The sequence below is a fragment of the Seriola lalandi genome, unplaced genomic scaffold (assembly GCF_002814215.2).
Source record: "Seriola lalandi dorsalis isolate HSWRI2012SDOR001 ecotype SW California unplaced genomic scaffold, Sedor1 jcf7180002054767, whole genome shotgun sequence".
Taxonomy (NCBI): Eukaryota; Metazoa; Chordata; class Actinopteri; order Carangiformes; family Carangidae; genus Seriola; species Seriola lalandi.
Window position 1 is genome coordinate 880,105 of NW_019525320.1, and position 14,720 is coordinate 894,824.

Consider the following 14,720-nt stretch of genomic DNA (forward strand, 5'->3'; position numbering starts at 1 on the left):
AGTTGTGGCTCAGCGACTCTGCACGAAAAGACATCGACTGGAGAGGCTCACGACAATACAATGAAACTGTTATATTACTGAAAAACACAAGGACTATATAGACAAGGGAGGCAAGGATGATTGAACACAGGTGAAACACATTAGGGCGGGGCAGACAATCACTACACAGAAACAGGACCATGACAAGAAGCAACACACAGACACTCAAGGAAACCAATACAAAATAAAACAGGAAGTGCAAAAACTCCAAAACAAAACTAACAAAAAGTGTCTGCCATAGCAAACCATGACACATACAAGTTTATAAATAGCGCTGAAACAAGTAGTCAATGAATCAATTACTCAAACAAGAGCAAATTAATCTCCCATCAAAACAATGTTTTTGCCTACGTACTGATAATATTTCTGGTCTTTAACATAAATATTTTTTTTGAATGAAATTCTTTTAATCTGAAATTGAGTATGAATATTGTGGTATTAAAATTTTTTTACTTGAGTAAAGGGTGTGAATACTTTTTCAACTACTGGTTAGAGGCATTTGTGTGCACTGTATTTATACCACAGGAGCAAAAAAAGCAAAAAAAGTCCAAACCCAGGTTTAATATGAAACAAGGATTCATGTAAAGTCCATAAAAAGTGCCATTTGTTTTAATTTGTTAACTTATTTCTCCCCTTGCCAGTCCCTTTTGGTACTGTCCACTGTAATGTCCGGAGGTCTAAGGCCTTGGATAAAGAATTTCTTTTTGCATCTCATATTGCATACAGTCGGTCTGGTCTGTACATGCTGCCCTCCACAGCACTCTACAGTCCTCAGATAACCTACTATTCCTTACTCAGCACAGACTCAACATGGTGGCTCCCTGTCACCAGTCCAAATTCACACAGCAAAAACAGAACTGATATCAACTGGTGTCCCTCCCTCCTCCTGAGGGACACCTCTGCAGGCCCGTGCATTTGATGCAGCAGGGGAGTAGAGGATGGGGAGGTGTTGTATAGTCCCTCAACCTTTCTCCCCTTTCCTTCTTTCCTTCCTTCTCTCCTCTACAGCTCTCCTGAAGCCCTCATGCCATGCGTGCATCCCATGGGTCTGTCCCTACAAGGCTAAAGCAAACAGGGTCTGGAAGTGGTGTCCTTGGCAAGCATGTGCTGATAAACACAGCATGAGTGAGGACAGGCTGTGCTCTCCAGAGGGGGGGGGGGGGGCGACAGCCCCTCATTCACGCTCCCCTGGAGGATATTATGAAACTTAACGAGGGAGCTATTTTAAATTCCCCAAAGGATTAGGGTACCTCTGATGATGAAAAGCACTGGATTTCAGCCACTTGTGTCTGACTGAGCTTGTCTCAGAAACACTGTGTAACAGGTGTTTGTTTAGATGAAATTTCTCTTCTTCCCCATCACATGTAATTTCTTTACAGTTAGCGTGGGAAGAGGAGCCCTTTGCTCAGATGTATTCCCTGATTAAAACCAAAACATGACCTGCAGTCTAAAAATAGCACAGAACAAGGATTCAATTAAAGAAAACGGTTTTTTTTTCCCATTCATTCATCCTGACGTCAATACAGCTCCTCTGTTTACAAACAAGCACTAAAAACAGCTCAGAGTCTCTGGAGCTTCAGCACTTTGGGACTTTTTTAACCCATTCAGAAAAGGTCACTCCTTCACTCACATACACACACACACACACTGAAAAAGATGTGGTACACGGAGCAGGGTCAAGGGTTGAAACCAGGCAGAAGCTGTGACCCGAAGTTACATAACTTGACCCTTCAGAACATAAATATCCCACTCAACAGTCGTCTCCCCCTACAGGAAGGAAGTCCCATGACTCTACCGTGCGTAGTCACGTTTATATGACCTGCAGAAGTCCAACACACCACACGGGGATGTAGCTCAGTGGTAGAGCGCATGCTTTGCATGTATGAGGCCCCGGGTTCAATCCCCGGCATCTCCACACTTTTTGTGCGGCTTTTCTTTTTTCTTTTTTTGTTTTTTTATCATTTGGCGACTGGAGTTGCGTCAAAAAAGAGAGTTACTCTGGACGTAAATCATAAGAAAATACCTGTGCTACATGCTAATTTTCTAGATCTAATGATCTTCAGCTATGTTTGTTTTTACTTACAGTTTATTAGAAAATTACCAAAACAAATGAGCTTTGTCGGATGTGGCCTTTTAGTTTATTTATTTATTTGTTTATTTATTCAATGCGCAATTATCAAAAACGCTATAAAAAATTATGTCAAAGGAATATCATGAAAGGCCTGGTGTAAAAAACAACAACAAAAAAACCCCAACCAACCAATCTACCAACAAACAAACAAATAGCCTAACAAACATATAAAGTCTAAATCTCAGAATAAATTACTCTGCCGCTAACCTTATTTGATCAACATCTGTCATAGGAAAATGTATTAAAAAAATATTCAATAACTTTTATATATATATATATACACACACACACACACACACACACACACACACACACACACATACACACACAGACCTTAACCTGGAAAAAAATGAGGCTGACATATATTAATGTCATCTACTTTTAGCAGGTTAGTCCAGGCCCGGTTGTCCAGCAGGACACACTATCTGCCGTGAAACAAGACCACTCTGAGGGTCAGACCTTCATGTGTACTTACTATTCAGGTGCTGCTTAACCCACATTCTATATGTCTGCACATTATGACCTAAAAGAGCTACCTTTACATAAATGACACATATCCATTCCCCAGATGTCAAGCTAACATTCCTGACGGTGGAAAAGGAGGAGAAGCTTCACTCAGTGCTATCTGAAGCCCCAATAGCCTACTGTACTTTAGCTGCAGGTCACGTTGCAGAATGCATGCAATATATATCTGTGCAAAAGTGTTCCCCACTTTTCTTTAAAAGGAACATAAAATTCAGCAGTTTTTTAAACAAAAGCGAGTCAGGAAACAAGCATATTCAGAAAGTCACATTCATGCCTCCAGATGTCAGAAGTGAAAGGTCCCAAAGTTTAAATATCAGAAGTAAAAGCTGTTCTATACATATTAAAGCTGCTAAATTTCAAATAAAGAGATAACAGGTCTCACTTGTCCTGTTGTTGTGGCAGTTAAGATTATTCACTATCCATGTTACTGTAACTGTGAACATGCTGTACTGTCCAACCTGAAGGTTTTGATGCTGAGTCATCAGACACAACAGAGCCATATGCACCCGTCACCTCGTGCTGGATGACAACAAACATTGTTGACCTTTTCCAACTTCAGGGCTGGGCACACACACACACACACACACACACATACACATGCACACACACTCACACACGCATGCACACGCAAGCACACACACACACACACACACACACACACACACACACACACACACACAAGACTGTCTATAATTTTGCTCATGATGTCTCTGTATGTGAACACCTGTTTGTGTTGTATTACACAACAGAGTTGAGGGATGATACGACTCAGTTACATATTTCATTGTTATTTGTGACAACTGTGTAGGTGCAGAGACACTTACATCCTCTAAATGAATGTGATTGTTGCACCTGAACCAACATGCAGTGCCTTTGTGGAATCAAGACAATAATGTATCTGACCTCTGATTAAACCACTGACCGGTACAGTTGGTATTATTGGTCTTTGATCGCCTCCTTGTGGTTCATTTGAGAATAGTCGTTCAGTGGATCAGTTCACCATGTGAACAGTGGATGGCGCCACTTCACAGTATGTTCTTTTCTTGACCCAGAATGATCCTGATGACAGAGGAGTGAGAATAACAAATTAATCAGGAGTCCTGAAGTTACAGATTGACGTCTGTTTTAGACATGATTCAAGAAAATGCTGTTTGGTTTAACAAAATTAAGATTCTTGTCCGGCTAGCTTGAAAAAATACAGAATTTAAAAGACAACCCAAACTTAACCCGAACCCTAATTTAAGGTTGTTTACCCAAAAATGCACAGTTTCCTCCTGTTTGAGTAAAATTTGTTAGAAACCACAGTGCCCAGGTGTTTTAGGAAATTTCTTAGCCTTTTTTAACTCTTACTTACTGAGCATTTCATTAGGAACATCATACCAATACTAAAATCCCTTACTTAATTTTTCATAGCTGCTCCAAATAAAAGATGGTGGTTATAAATAACAGCTATCAGTATTACTTCCTTGACATATAACTTTACACACAACAAAATGTTTAACAGCACACACAGAGGAAAAAAGACTAAAGACAAAACATGATAGAGGAAAAATAACAGAGGAAATAAAATAAAATAAAAAATACCAAATAAAGTCATAAATACAACAAGGCAATTCAAAGTTCTTTACAGAGAAATGTTACATAAACACATAAATGGGATAAAAAAAATATGTAAAATGAAATAGATTATGAAAATTGTGACATTCTGAAATATATGAAGGTTTTAAAAGCAACTCATTACAACCTTTTCTTTTCGTAAGGTCAGCAATGATTTTGTTAAAGTGTGGGAAGTTTCCGACTCTTCTCTTCCTCCAAGAACATTAATTTTCCACAGAAAGTAAACAACTGACAGTCAGATGACATTTATGGCACCACATACTACATCAAAGGGTGCCTGTGGTTTGACTGCTGTGTCTGTCTGCTGTCCAGATAAGGTTAGAGCAGAGACACACAAACACACACATCTGGTTAAATTCCATCTATACAAGGTTGAGTGTGGTTGGGAGTTAAGGATGACACAGAAGTACTCTATAATCGTTTCTTCTGCAAAACAGAAACACACTGTATCTGAAATTTCTACACTGTATGTGACCTGAAAATCAACTTACACCCACACCTCAATCAAAAATAGGAAATGATTCCATTTTAGAGATATATAATTAGGATAAATTAAGGGAAGCTGCTTCATTGTAAAAGCAAGCTTTAATTTTCATATTTGCATGATTAAAAACAAGACCACACTGATAGTGCACCAATCTTTCTCAGTGTCAGCAGGAAGCCTATAGAAAACCTGTATATGATCAACACAGTGTGCCTTGAATCTTTCTTTGGTTTTCACCCCCTCCCTTGTTAAGATTATTGACTGGGTCTTTGCTCCTGTTGGATCCAGATGCAGAAGTGACACTCAGTAAACTCCACAGTGTTCTCCATCAACACAGCAGTTACGGAGTTACTGGGATAGATATCAGTATAGTGAGAGCTTTGACAGCTCAGCAGCTTCTGTGCAGAGGTGGTACACAGCAGAGAAAGTCAAGAGGTTTATTTTTTTCTTATTTTTTTCCAGAATGATTGAGCAATACTGCACGAGAGGGAGTGATGTTGTACTGAATATCAGCAGGGCTGTGATTCGCTCATAGTTACGAGGCCGCAGGCTGAGTACCGAAGACCGCCATATTACTTAAACAAACAATAACAGATTATGATTTGTTTGTTTATTTTAGCATTTGTTTTAACAATGCCAATACAAATAGTGAAAAACTGGACTATTACTGTAGTGTTGCTAAGCAACACATTAACATTTTCCTCACCTGCACAGTGCACACTAGCTTGCTACTTTGTCTGAACGTTACCTCAGGAGTGCGCGGAAGTATCAATTGTTCTTCCCGGCATCCTCTTCTGACGACCATACATAGTTTAATTCAAATTTTATTTCTGGAAATATATTCATCTTTGCAAAGTTTGTAACAATCTAAGATTGATACCGACCGTTAATGTAACACTGATTAATGGTTAATCGAACACCTGTGAGGCGGAGTGATACATGTAGTTAAAAGTCCCAGCTTTGTTATTCTCTATAGCAACTCATGGAATACCTCTCGTCCAATCAAATTACTTGGTCGGGAACTAACTGTTGTATAATAGCCAGTAATCCTGGAGTGCTTTAAAATGTAAGCTAACTCTTCAATTTTATAACCAGACCATCAGAGGTTCAGAGGCACAAACTTGGGCGAAATTTAAATTAGTATTTTTTTATGCCTAAAAAACTGAATATAAAGCCAGCAGTTTGTCTCTGGTGTGGAAAACACTTTGGAGCCATAGCCACAAGTATGAACCAATAGGTGTGTATGTATATGGGGATCCCACAAGGCTTTCTACAGATAGAATCAACCAATACGCACCAAAAGTAGTACTACCAAGGCCAAAGCATCTCACAAATGGGAAGACGCTGCCTTCTACAACTATTTTCACCACTGTCGAAATTATATGTAAACAGTTTACAGTTTAAATGTACATATACTATACATATACTCATTTATATACTCATTAGGACCAATATGGCAGTTTTGGGTCAGATTTTGCTTTCATTACTCTGCAAACACTGTTGTGTAATACATTGGGCTGGATATTAATATTGCAACAAATATCTAATCTAGTGTTGGAGCCAAACGGGGAGACCATCTTTCAGTCTGCAGGACATGCTGGTTGCTTCTTTCCATGTCAAAGTGTCCTTGATTGATCTTCCCTAAAACATGTGAGTGCTGGTGTCTGATGGAGAGACTTGGCCACAGAGTGTGTACATACTACACAGCATGTGTGTGGGAGTGTGTGTATCCATACTCTGCATTCCTCTGGGATAATCTTATCTTCCCCCTTCTGAGCTTATGGACCTCTGAACCATAGGGCAACACTCTCTCTCTCACACACACACACACAGACACACACAGACACACACACACACACACACACAGACACACACACACACACACTCCCTCTTGTCTACATGCAAATAAACAAACAAACAAATAAACAAACAAACATGCAGTGAAGTTGTATGAAGCAGTTTATGCACATTAGACGAGTTCATGTCTTTCCAAGCTTCTTTTGCGGGTGAGTTGAAGATAAAATCATGAGGAACACGACAGGTAACAAGTAATAGATAGTCCAATGGGACAATCTATAACTTGATGAATAATGTACACACTAAGAGTCTACAGACCAAAGTGGACATTTTTGAGACCCTCCCCAAATGCAAGTGAATGGTAAACTGGCTTTACTTGAAGAAACAACAGAGAAAAAAAAAAAGGCCCTTATAGTAGCTGCTAATCACGGACTCGTCAGTTTTCTTTCAGATTCAACGAGAAGCATCTTGGGAGATCTGCTGTATCCTTTGAATCATCACATGCACAAAGAAAACTTGACCTGACTTGATTTATCTGTGCTGTTGTTGTTGGTCAGTCAGTCTGGAAAACAAGCTGCATAAAGGTCAGATGTAAATGTGCTGGAGTAGCCGTTACCTGTTGTTTGAATGGACTGAATGGAAACAATGCACTTGATCGTTCAAAGGCTTTCAGCAACAGGTCTTTAAAATGTAAAAGGGTGAAATAAAGCTGCACTTCTGTACTTGTCACTTGAACAAAAAGATTTGTACAATAACAATAGGTGTTAGCTAGGGAGTTGGCTTCTTTTCAAACACATGAAAGGACACTATAGGTACAACATGGCCACCATCCATCAGCTCAGACATAATCTATCTATTTAAATATGATCAGGTAATGAAATATACATCAGCAAATAATAAAAAACCTCCTATTGAAGTTTCTTCGAAAATTAATGTCAACTTAATTGTCAATTCCATTAAAACTGAAGTAGTTTACATTTATTTAATGACTATATGCATCCTGGTTACATCAGCTTACAGTGTTTCTTATTATATCCATGTGCTGCACCAAAATCCTGCTGATGGAGAAATGAAAACAGTAACTTAGTTTTATAGGAAATGATTTGTTCAGCAGATGAATGATGAGAGATTCTTATGAGGCTTGTCAGCTGGAAGAATGTGAAGGGGGAAATATAACAGCAGAAATCAATCATAAACCGATAAATACATTTTTGAACCTATTTTTTTAGACTGCTAAGTAATTCTGTTTGACCAAAGTTTTCTTTGGATTGTGACATTTTGTTTTAAACAATTTTATCTTTCTGTCACTTTGGATTTCATTGTAATTTACTTCTCATCTCAGTTTACAGTGTTTCCCCTGGTTGAAAATAATATCCTATACATGTGCACATAAAATACATGCCCAATAAATTTTTGTCATAATAAAGAAACACATAGAAACACTATATATTGAAAACTTATTACAAGCCTATTTTTTCTTCCTCTTAACTGTTTCGTTTTAATCGTTGAGCGCGGAAAATAAGACTGTAACTTATTTGACCACATTCCCTTTGGCAGGGAATTATGCAACTAACTTCCACCTCTGTTGCAACACTTTTTTTTTTTGGCATTAGAAAGTAAAACCTTGATTAATTTTAGTCTGATGAGGTTTCAGCAGACAGTGTGAGCCTCTGTGGGAACACCCGCTGGTTCATCCCCGAGGCCAGAGAGGAAAAAAACATGTTCAACATCTGTTCTGAGCAGAAAACGTTTCAAGTCTTCATTCACGTTCTCCGTGTGTCATGAGGTCACTCTAACCCTGTCGTAACACAAATTGTCTGCAGTCAGCCTCCAAAGACAAACTGCTCTCCTTGGAAGAGCCAATTCAACAGTGTGTAATCAGCTGTTTTCACTCTTACAGCCTCCTACACTGTGTGTGTGTGTGTGTGTGTGTGTGTGTCAAGTCCAATGGATGCTTCATTTTGTCATTATTTCTGTGACACACACACACACACACACACACACACACACACACACACACACACACACACACACACACACAGTTCAACATACTAACATCATACACAACTCTTGGGTAAACCACCACCATTTGCACCGTGAGTCCTCAGCAGCAGATCCAGATTACTTTCACGTGTGTCTTTGCTATTTCTCTTTTTTTTTCTTTTTTACTGCTGTCCTGCCCTCGTGACCTCCAGTCTACGTGGCGTCGGCGTCAACAAGCGCTCTAACGACGTGTGAACTTTTGGGCATGCCGCGACAATGGCGCCTTTAGACAGGTGTATATGCTCCCATCACCCACCAGCCACTCACCCTGCCACCGAGGAGCGTTTGACTGTCTTTGCAATGCTAAACAGCACCAGGGAGGACTGGGGCGGACACATTCCTGTCTGGTGGCTGCATGGCACCTGATTTTCGGGCTCACACGTTGTGTGCACCGAAAGGAGGAGTTTAAAAAACAAACAAACAATAGTAACATAGCATCATGTCAAAAAATCATTTAACACGAGTTACTTTTCATTGATAAAATACTTACACAAGTCATGCAGACATGCAGCACAGTGCAAGTGACTGGTAAAAAACGAATATTAGTGACACAATAAAATAGATATTGTAAGTGCAGTCAAATAAGATAAAATAGTTAAAGAATAAGAACAATGTTAAATGTTAAAAACAATGTGATAAATTGGATGAAAGTCCACAATGATCACTCGTTTTCCTTTGATTTCATATTATTGCTTTCTAATACATTCTGTTAATAACCTTGCTCACATTATTTGGAAAGTTTGACTGTGCAACAACACAAGAAAAGAAAAGAGAAAAAGAAGTGTGTAAAACATTGTGTTAAAAACCCATTTCCTCTCAGGGCATCATCCCGGGTGGCTGCATTTCATGCCACCTCGAGGCACAAGATTTACTGCTGTAGGGCGCTGTTCTCCATCATCACATTGTTACTGTCAGCTCGGTTAATTTCACCTCAGATCGTGCTGTGAGCGAGCTGGAGAACAGCACCTCTTTTTTTATTTTTGATCTGAACGGGGCTTATTCACCACTCCCCCACCCCACCCCGCAGAGAGGCAAAAGGGGGGAGATGCGGTCATAGGATGAAGTGAATGTTTTGAATTGACGGGAGCAAAGAAGAAACAGAGCGTTTGTCTCTTTTACCTTCTGGAAAATGTCTCCTCCTCACCGGGGTGCGTAAAAGCCCCGAGCAACAACAGGCACACAAAAGAGCAGAGCCGTCATAAAGTGTCACTCATTAGGTGGTGAGAGAGCCTCAGTGTTCTTAGACCATTGTAAAAGGTGAAACAATCCGTGATCTAACAAAAGTAAACCTGTTCCAGAGTTTTTCTTTAAGCAGTTAAATTAATTATAGTCTCAATCAACTCGCAGCTTTACTGATAATTGGGGAAATTATCTCAGTTTTTATTGAACTTTTACAACGACATGAGCTTTCACAGACTTCACCTCTTCACCACTATTTTCTGTTCTGTTTCGCCATTATTCCTGATGTGTGTGTAGAAATGTTGAACCACCTCTCACAGTTCATTTATAGTGTGCGCCGACAGAGGACGCTCCGGCTTCAGTTGGCCATGACACAGTAAGTTAAGGAATGGCTGTAAGAAAGCTGAAATCCTGCTTGATTTCACTCCATTTGTTTTGTATGTTTGCTCTGATTGTTATCCACAATGAAAATCATTCATGATCACATTTTACAAGTTTATTTCTGTCTGTATTTTACATTGAATCGCACAGTCATCTGTTCACATTTAATGGCAGTAAGTGAATGGCCTGCAGGTTAAAGTGGGGGTCATTAGAACCGTGAAATGCACAATTAGATTTGCGCTTCGCGGCAGCTTTTGGCACACTGGGCACCTGCGGTGAATGGGGCCGGTGGCGCCCCTGACACACGGGGTGTGTCTTTGGGCGGAGATCTGCCCACCCACCCCGCTGCTTCTCCCCTCTGGTTACTATATGAGGACGCAACTTTGCGATCCCTCAGTGAGATACATGCAAGCTTGGTAGTGGTCTTGTGGATCTCTCCAGGCGTTTTCTGGAATCTGCAGCTGCCTGAGGAACAGATCTGTGCACCTGAGCGCACTCCGCCGTGGGAATTATTCTTATTTTTTCACATTTAATTATCGGAGACGCCAGACTTCAACATGCCTCGCTCATTCCTTGTGAAGAAGTATTTCTCCAACAAGAAACCATACTACAGGGAGAGCCAGCTGGAGAGTCAAACCGGTAAGATTTTCCTCAGTGACTGAATTTGATGCATCTGTTGTTCAGCTCTTTATAAAGTTACCTTCAGACACACAACAGAACCATGTGACTTGTATCTTGCATGTAGCTTCCTGGGTGTAGAACCTACTGAAAAGTGTTTCTAGTCAACTGGACAGTGTTTTAATGGAAAAGCAAGGCTGTGGTGAAAGTAGTAACAAGACACCAAGAATGAAAACTAGTTTAGTGCTTTATTAGATTATCTGTCCATTTAAGTGAAAAGCCACCTGACTTCCTCTCCTCTGTGTTGCCAGCTTTTGTCCCAGAGAGCTTTCCTCGGGCTGAACTTCCAACGCAGAACAACAGCTCTGCCCTGACCTGCTATCCCACCAGCCCATTCTTCAGCAGCATGGACACCCTGCCTGCGCCCCTCTCCCCGGTCACGCCGGTGTCCCTGCCCCCTTCACCCCTGGGTCCCCTGGACCTCAGCAGCTCACCCTCCAGCAGCAGCAGCAGCAGCAGCAGCAGCAGCGAGGAAGAGGAGGACGGTGGACGCAGTTCAGACCCCCCCAGTCCGGATATCATCCAGCACATCTACCACTGTCTTCACTGCAGTAAGAGCTACACCAGCCTCTCCGCGCTGTCCCACCACCAGCTCTCCCACTGTACCCCACTGCAGCAGACGCCCTCTCTGCCCACCGAAGTGTCTGCGCGCCCGGCCTTCCACTGCAAACATTGCCCCAAGGAGTACACCAGCCTGGGAGCCCTGAAGATGCACATCCGCTCACACACCCTGCCCTGTGTGTGCCCCACCTGCGGCAAGGCCTTCTCCAGACCGTGGCTGCTCAGAGGACACATTCGCACACACACAGGTAAGCATGAAAAAACTTTTCCTGCCATGTCAGAGTATTGATTCCTAAGCCCTGTTGGCTTGTAAATGTAACAGCTGGTTGCACTTTGTGCTCATTTGATATTCATTGACGCCTCCTGAGGTGTGAGCAAATGTTATTGCTTTGCCTGACACAATCTAATCTCAGCCTCACAGTCGCATGAAAAAAGGGCAATCTGCATTAAGTGAGTTAGGGTAGTGTTCCTGCTCTTTTGTTGTTTATCTGTGTGGCCATTTGAAATACAATGACCAGAGGACAGACCTTTTGGCCTGTTAATGAAGTGTTTCCCTGAAGCTAACAATTTTTTTTTTTTTTTTTTTTTTTATTTTTTTGTCTTCTTCCGACCAGGTGAACGCCCCTTCGCTTGTCAGCACTGTAATCGGGCTTTTGCTGACCGCTCCAACCTCCGCGCCCACCTGCAGACCCACTCTGAAGTGAAGAAGTATCAGTGCGGCTCCTGCTCGCGGACCTTCAGTCGCATGTCCCTGCTGCACAAACACAATGCCTCTGGTTGCTGCCCTGCCTCGTAGACTCACATTCCCAGGACTGCTCTCATAAGCCAGTTGAAGCTGCTTGCTGGTTCTGACCCCCACCCCCTCCACCCCTGATTAGAGCCAATACACCCAGAGGACATTTTGGGGAATTGATGCCAAATCATTTCATGACAAGCCATGAAAGGAAATCTGCAGTTCTTGTGCTTTTATAAAATGACTCTTTAAGTGCCTTTTTTAATATTTCAAGACTATAGGTTGATCAGTTTTTTTTTTTGTTTTTTTTTGAGGTCATATTTGTTATCTGCAGCACATTTTTGCTGTGTCCTGTCAACTGTTTGTGTGTGTGTGACTTGAGGGCAGCTGGACATGCAGTTAATACCCAGGAAACTCCATTGGTGCCGGCCGGTCCGGGACTCTGGCCATGTTGCAGCTGCTTGGGTGTGTTTGTGTGTGTCTGTGGTGTATGCGGGGATGTCATTCCTCACCGTACTATACATACATGGCATGTGTGTGGAAATGAGCAAGTGTGTTTGTGTGAGTGTGTGTTGAGACAGCTGTCTGTGTATGGTGTACCGTGGAGGCAGGGCGCTGAGAGACGTGTTAGCCGTGACCTCGACGACAGGTGACCCTCTGCTCGCCTCTCTTCGCGTCACAAAGTCTTTCCACACACACTCATTGTGTCATTGGACATGAAAGGACCACTTCAGGTTGACCAAAAGAACCACAACTTGCCATCACCAATATTGTCATTTATTTAGACATGTTTTTTTTTGGGGGGGGGAGATTTTGAGCTGCAGGTTTTATGAACTATTTTGCTGAACATGCCTTCAAATAGGAATTCTGTGCCTTTTTTAAGGTTGTGTATTTTTCTGCCACATGTAAATAAAACCTTTTTGTTTAAAAAAAAAAAAAAAAACTATTGTGGACCTACTTATTATGTGCTCTACTAATAATAATTAGTATTTCAACAGGCATTGTATTAACTTGCATCTCTAAATGAGTTCATCAGGACAGACATGACAGCTTCTGAATGGGAGGATAGAGATGTGTGTGTGTGTACGGAGGAGCAGGGACAGGTTTGTGTGATGCTGAGTGATAAGGGGAACACCTGCACACACCTGCCAGGCTGTCAGCGCTCACACACACACAGGCACACATGGTGAACACATGTTAAGGAGGCGAGGGAGGGAGGGGTTCTCACAGTGTCCGCAGGTGGGCGAATGAAAATTAAAGCATAAAGTGGAGGAAGATGCTGAGCAATAAAAAGTGAAGGCCAGAGTGGGCAAATTCAGCTTTGGGGGTGTCGGTGTGAAATTAGCTGAGTGTGGGAATCCCACTGACCCACTTCCTGCTGTAGGAGCGGCCACAGATGGAAGCAGGAGACTTTAGGCTCGAGACCAAAACATAGACTCCAGAGGGTCAGGCTCTATGCCGAAAGAACCTCGGGACCGAGACACAGGTTCCACACACACACAGTCTGTGCAGCCATCTGCTCCGTAATGGTGAAACTCCGGTTACCTTGTAGGAACTTTTTGGAGGAAGTGTGGGCTGTATGAGCCCAGCTGAGGGTGAACATCCACTGTGCACATATGGTAGCAATGTGTCTACAATCCCCACTGCCCTCCTGACCCACACACACTGACGCCAGCATGTCTTAGTGAGGTAACAGCATGTTTCCTCCAATAGCTCTCAGCGTTGAGAGGTGGATGCATTTGTGTGTGTGTGTGTGTGTGTGTGTGTGTTATGGGTGGGGGTTTTGAGGAGGCTCTCAAAAAGCTTGGGATCAGATTGCATGACTTAGCTTGCTCAATGTAAACAGCACCCGAAAGACTAGACACACGTGCACACTCGCAGCCACACAGTGCATACACCTACTGAATGAAGATCTTTACTTTGATCAAGGGGGATTTTTCACTTGTCTTCCTATTCCTCTCTGGGCTGTTCTGAAGCCAGAGGTGAGAGCCATTTAGCTGCTGCACACCTACGCAGGTAGTGAGTCAGAGAGGCAGGTCACAGGAGACTAAACTCTCTGAGAAGACACTTAACATATCAAATAATCCTATAGAGTTAGATGATATTCCATTTTCTCCTCTGGGATATTTCAACTCTGCCTCCACAAATTTCTACTGAAAAAAAATCACTAAACAGGCCGTCACTTCTGATATGTTTCAGCCGTTTTGAAATCTAACTCTTGACATCTTGCTAGGGGGACATTTCTCTGGTTTGCAGTGTGTAGGAGGCAGTCTATCACCCTGTAGCTTTGAGGCAATGAGATCACTGGACCTGTCACCTTTCTTTTTCAGAGTGTGTTGGTGTGTGTAATATCATATTAGTCTCCTCAAAGTGTTTTAATGTTCGCAGCGTCACGCATACGGGCCCTGACTAATGTGACATTCTTGAGCCATTAGTGACAGACACACAATACTGCTGTCTGAGAGAAAGAGAGAGAGAGATGGAGAGAGAGAAAGAGAGGGCTGCTCTGTGCTCGCAGTCTGCTCTTGAGTCAAACTAATAATTTAATTTTC

The 14,720-nt window shown here is 42.0% G+C and overlaps 1 protein-coding gene and 1 non-coding gene across 2 annotated transcripts; both read left to right on the forward strand.

The window, feature by feature from the left end:
- Positions 1-1,882: 1,882 nt before the first annotated feature.
- trnaa-ugc (transfer RNA alanine (anticodon UGC)) lies at positions 1,883-1,954 on the forward strand. The gene has a single exon. It is a non-coding gene; the product is annotated as a tRNA-Ala (tRNA).
- Positions 1,955-10,584: 8,630 nt separating this feature from the next.
- snai1b (snail family zinc finger 1b) lies at positions 10,585-13,111 on the forward strand. The gene is made up of 3 exons (XM_023425086.2): positions 10,585-10,835; positions 11,126-11,683; positions 12,050-13,111. Exons 1-3 carry the CDS (start codon positions 10,754-10,756, stop codon positions 12,229-12,231), a joined length of 822 nt encoding a protein of 273 aa, XP_023280854.1. The 5' UTR covers positions 10,585-10,753; the 3' UTR covers positions 12,232-13,111.
- Positions 13,112-14,720: the final 1,609 nt, after the last annotated feature.